Source organism: Rhea americana, unplaced genomic scaffold, assembly GCF_003343005.1.
Source record: "Rhea americana isolate MKP2758 unplaced genomic scaffold, rheAme1 scaffold_85, whole genome shotgun sequence".
NCBI lineage: Eukaryota > Metazoa > Chordata > Aves > Rheiformes > Rheidae > Rhea > Rhea americana.
In genome coordinates this window covers 2,215,458-2,220,867 of record NW_028187034.1, presented here as the reverse complement: position 1 = coordinate 2,220,867, position 5,410 = coordinate 2,215,458, and the positions used below count along the sequence as shown (strand labels likewise).

At 56.1% G+C, this 5,410-nt stretch overlaps 1 protein-coding gene across 1 annotated transcript in view; it reads left to right on the top strand.

Moving 5' to 3' along the window:
* Positions 1-5,410, top strand: part of TRIOBP (TRIO and F-actin binding protein) — a 23,407-nt gene continuing 17,997 nt past the window's right edge. The window contains exons 1-4 of the mRNA XM_085323599.1: positions 1-587; positions 1,627-1,759; positions 2,200-3,243; positions 3,619-3,714. Of these exons, the coding sequence (XP_085179725.1) occupies positions 1-587; positions 1,627-1,759; positions 2,200-3,243; positions 3,619-3,714 (1,860 nt within the window). The remainder of the gene's footprint in view (positions 588-1,626; positions 1,760-2,199; positions 3,244-3,618; positions 3,715-5,410) is intronic.

The window sequence follows — 5,410 nt, the reverse complement described above, 5'->3', positions numbered from 1 at the left end:
ATGGCTTGGTGTGCCCTAGGTTCACAATGCCATGTCTCAGTGCTCCCAGCCCACCTGCAGAGAGTCTGGGTTTTGTCTGTGCCCTTGAAGATTGTTTCTAGCTCTTTTCTAAAGACCTGCATTGCAGTGGATGCAGTGGCTTTCTCCTGTGTCACTCTTGCCTCCCATGGTAACAGCTTTTTCCCCATTCCAGAGCATGGTCCCATGAGCCAGAAGCCTGAGGAGAGCTGGACAAAGCATCGCATGGAGAACAGCTCTTTCTCCTTGGATCATCAGAAATCTGACCCTCCCTGGGCTTCCTCCACACCACGTGCTAGCCGCAGCACCTCACCTGCCCGCAGTGACCCACCGTGTGCCAGTGGGCGCCTCGCTTCCTTTGCCAGCTCCTCACCTTGGAAGCCTAGTGGGCGCCCCTGCAGTGGGGGCACAGAGGGGCGGCATGGGCTGGAGAAGCAGGAGTACACAACACTGGCCAACCTGCCCAAGCCCAAACGCCTCAGCCACAGGGAGGCTTTTGATCGCAGCAGCTCCCGCACACTCAGCCCTGGCCGGGTGGAGGTGGAGCGGATATTTGGCTGTGAACGCAGGTGAGAAGTAGGATGTGTCTCCATGCTGATCTGGTCGGTCAGAGGTGCAGGACTGCCCTCAGATCCTGCCAAAACCTCCCAAGTCTCCATGCTGCAGGAGAGAGCAGAACTAGACATGGAAGCCCAGCCCATATTCATACATCAGCTATGCTTACATTTTCTTTAAAGCTAGGGCTGGGTCCACGTCCAGCGCCTCCTTGCCTCCCTGAGGGCCCTCTGAGGAGTTCCCAGGCCGGAGGGTCCTACTTGTGGCTTGTAGGCAGGTGAGGCCTTTGGAAAGTTGCAGCCAAGCTGAGCCGGCAGAAGCAGAGGGAGCAGCCCACCTTCCTCATTCTCCCAGCCCTGTCCTAGAAGCTGCAAGACATGCTATGGAGTTGGGATAGCTGTGTGAAGGAGAAACACCAGAGGTGGTTCCCCTTCCCACAGTGTCAGTGGCTCCCCAGGGATCCAAGTTCCACTAAGTTTGGGAAAACTGCTGGGTTGTGGGCTAAGCCTGTGATTTCAAGCTCAGCTGTAGCTTTGCTTGCCACTCAGCCAGGGATTGGGGTTGCCCAGCAGTCCCTGGTGCCAGTCAGTTCTTGCTTGCAGGTGCACAGCGTGGCTTTGGCTTGAGAGCCACAAACGGCTCTAGCACTGACCACCAGCCAGTGGCATAGGGAAGGAAGGACAGGAACAAGGCAGTAGAAGGTATCCTGGGGAGGTTGGATGGGTTGTGGGATTGAAGGGCAGGGTGGAGAGAAGCTGGGTTTTCCCTCAAGCAATAGGGGGAAAGAAGACATGGGTGAGAAAGTGGGGTGCATAAGCAAGGGTGGTTAAAGTGATGGAGATGGGGTAAGGGAGAGGCTACAGTCTCTCTGCTTGTGTTTGGGACAAGCAGAGATCTGGGAGTCAGACTCAGATGGAGCACAGATCCCAGTMACAGACCGCTCACAAGGTGTCTGCCAGCCATAGCCTCTGAGCCTCAGGGTGAGGGGCCTCTGGCCAGGGCCCTGAATGACAGGTTGCAGCAGYACCTGATATGGACTGTGTGTGCCAGCAGGAAATCAGAGACCCTGGAGGCTTTCCAGGCCCTGGAGGAAGGCCGTGTGGATCGACTCGATGGGAAGACCCCTGTGCCGCCCAGCAAAGGTAGACTAGCTCGGAGGCAGTCCAGCCCTACCTTGGCCAGAGAGGTAAGTTGGCCACGTGGTGAGACCTCAACCCTCAATGAAGCTTACATAGTGTAGCCCCAGCTCTCCAAGCTGGGTTGCTTTTTCCTGCCACATTTTCCTCTATTTTTTTCTCATGCTTCTATTCCATTTCTCCCTCTCCTTCCCTCTATTCCCAGCCCCTTCCTTGCAGCCCACTCCCCCATCACAGGCAAGGACTCTCTGCTCTTGAATGGTAGCTGTTCCTTCACTGTTCAGGTATAAGAGGCTTCTCTTAGGTGCATGTTGGCTCTGCACATATGCTTGCAATTGCTGTGATGCTTTTTGTCTGCAGAGCTATTTAACTAAACTGTCTACCAGTCCTAATCCCACCTTTTCTTCCTCCCTTACTCCCTCTCACCTGAGCAATGTCAGCATTTTTTTTTTCCAGAGGACTCTTTGCTCTCTCACCTCCGTGTCTCTAGGTCCAACGGCTCTCCCGGCACCTTGAGCAGCACAGCAGAGAACCCAAGGGGTCCCTGCGCTCCCTGAGCCCGGCTCGGCAGCTGGTGAGGAACAGCAAGAGCCTCGGCGATCCTCTGCGCCCTGTGAGCCCATCTCCACGGGCAGAGAGGAACTGGCRGAAACCGAGAGAGTCTGTGAGCCCTGTTCGGCAGCTGGAGAGAGACAGCAAAAGCCTGCGCTCCACAAGCCCAGCTCGCAGATCAGAAAGGAGAACAGGGGAGGCTGTGAGCCCTCCCCAGCGTTCAGAGAGAGACTGGAGGAGCCAAGCAGAGTCCCTTCAATCTACAAATTTGGAGAAGCACACAGAGAGAGACCGAGCTGCCTGGCAGAGTGGGAGTACAGGGAAGCACCTGGACAGGAAGAGTCGAGGGGATTCCCTGCACACTGTGAGCCTCGTGAGGAGTTTGGATAGCAGCAGGCTCAGCCGAACAGGGCCTCTGCGATCGGTGAGTCCCAGGAGACAGGCAGAGAGCATGTGGAAAAGCCAAAAGGAGATTGCCCCTGCCAGCCTGGTGCGGAGCACAGAGGGGAAATGGATGAACTCGGGAGAACTGCTGCAAGCTGGGGGCCCCGGAAGGCGCCCAGAGTGCGGCTGGCAGAGCCTCAGGGAAAAACTGCAGCCTTCCATCCTAGGGAAGGGCACAGACAGTGAACGGAAAGGCCGAGGCAAGCCTCTGCGCCCCATGAGTCCAGCGCAACCACCGGAACAGGACTGGAAGAGTCAGGGAGATGTCCACCAAGCTCAGAAGATGGAGAAAGACTGGAAGCACCAAGAGAAGCCCATGTGCCATGTGGACTTGATGCACCACCTGGAAAGGGCCTGGAGGAGCCCCACTAGATGTCTAGATGCAGGACCACAGCCAGACAACAACTGGAAAAGGCCTGGGAGTCCAGCACAGCGGTTGGAAGATGACTGGAAGGGTCCAGAACCAGCCCGAGCCTCAAACAACCCAGAGAAGCCATTGGAAAGTGACTGGGGGAACAAGAAGAATTTAATTTATCATGTGAGTACAGCAGAGTTGTGAAAATGTGGGCAGAAGRCAGAATTGATATGGACCCCACCTGCCCTTCCACCAGATGTAAAACAGCTTCCCTACCTGCACAGAGCAGGAGGATCCCATAATTTGCAATTCTCCTTGCTGGCCAGGGCACAAGCAGATTGCATGCATGCACTTGTGCACATACACACATTCATGTACAGCTCTCCTGTTCTCCTGGCATTGCCTCTTCTCCTGAACCTGAAGGAGCGACACTACCTTCCCAGAACRGAGAGGAGTTTTTTCCCCTATGAGCTGGCCTGGGGGGTGGATTTTCAGTTCTGGAAAACTGAGGAAAGCACTAAACTCCTGGGGCTTAGCTCTTGCTTTCTCTCCCTGCAGTCCCAGCCAGGTGGAGGCACCCTCCCACCACAAAGCAGTGCCAGCTCCTCGGGAAGCCAACACCCATACCTGAATGCCAGCGAGAAACACAACAAGGTAGGGGACAGTCTCTGAGAATGGAATTGGGAGGCATCTGGTTCAAAGCAAGCTGGCAGGGCTCTTTTTTCTATTACAAAAGGTAAACGGCCCTCTCTGCAGGTCAGCACGTAGCTGCAGGCTGCACTCAAGTCCTTGATGCTGAGACTGAGAGGGCTCAGCTAGGTGCAYCTTTGCCAAAAGCTGCAGGTGCCTGCATGCCTCTTTCTGCCGCTGTTTACTGAGTGCTGCGCTCACCAGCACACCCTTGCATCACAGGGAAATCAGTCTCCTTGGTCCCCCATTTCTCAGATTGGAAAGCTGATGTTTTCTAGCCTTTTACAAGGTCTGGGAGGGGTGAGTGGCGCATTTTGGTCTAAAATCTCAGCTTAGTCAAGTTCTTTCCCTTTATTATTATCTGGCAATAAGATAGAACCAACTGCTTTACCAGCGTCAAGAAGCGGATGAAACTGGCATTAGTGGCATGACAGAAGATACTATCARTTGTGTTGGCATTCCTGGGAGACCAAAAATAGCAGGAAAGTGGCTTTGGAGGGCTGCAGAAAGTGCCTGGGGAGCCTGTATAGTTGGCAGCTGTGCCCAGTTCTCTGTCTCCTTCCCTGTCCATGTGCGTCAGTCTTCTTGGCCAGGTTGTCCCCCAGGAAGAGGGAGAGAAGTCTATGAAAGGAGCATACATTTGCTAGGGCCTGGCTTATTCATTTTATGGAGGGACAAACTGCAGCCAGGCAAGAAGGCCTGGCAAAAGCCTCTGAAACTCGAAACTGGTGACTCCCCCCTCCCTCTCCTCACTGCCCCAGGTCAAGTGTGGAGCCCTGAGCTCACAGCGCTGTTAGTTCAAGTCCTACCTGCCCTGTCAACCAACATATTACACCTTGCCACACTGCTGAGCTCTGGGTCAGGTGCATTAGCGATGCTACCTTCAGTTTGGCAGGTGGAAAGAGGCATTGCCTCAGTGTAACTGGTCAGCATATCTCAGCCTTTCTGAGCTCCCTAAATGTTTTCCATCGTGGGTTTAGACCCTCTCCAGCAATTCCTATTCCTGACACCAGCTGCCCTTCCATAGGCACCTTTTTGCAGGCCCCTAGAAATAACCAGTTCTCCCCTCTGCATCCGCTACTGCCTCTGTGAAGAGAACAGATCACAAACTGCTGCTTTATGGGTCCTGCTTCTTYGGGTGAGGGACAGGTGCAAAAACCCAAGGGCCTCAATTGTGGGGGAGCAAAGGCGAGGGCTGCGCTGCGCAAGTAGGGTCCCCTCGGCCTGGGGGGCCACCAGCGCTGCCAAAAGGCCTGCACAGCCCAGAGATGGGATGCCCGGCTTCTTCTTCCTTGGAAAGCGGAGCCTCAGCCATTTCCTCCCTTATGCTCTAATTTTTTTTTTCTTGCCTCAGACCTGGCCAAGGGCAGAGGCAGAAGAAGAGGGGTTGCAGCGCCCCGAGGCACCGCCTCTCCTCTCCAGCACCGGCGCTTGCAGAGCCCGGGCGGCGGCTGGGGCTGGGCGCCCCCCGCCCCCGTCCGCCCCCTTTGCCCTCCGCTTGCCGCCCCCCACCCCGGGGCCCAAACGCCCCCCTTTTGCCCCCGCATTGGCCGCTCTCCCGCCCTCCCCGGCCGCTCCATTGGCTGCCAGCGGGCGGCGGCGGGGCGCTCCGGCCCGCGGCGCCTCGCTCCCATTGGCCTCGCCGGGCCCTCCCAGGAAG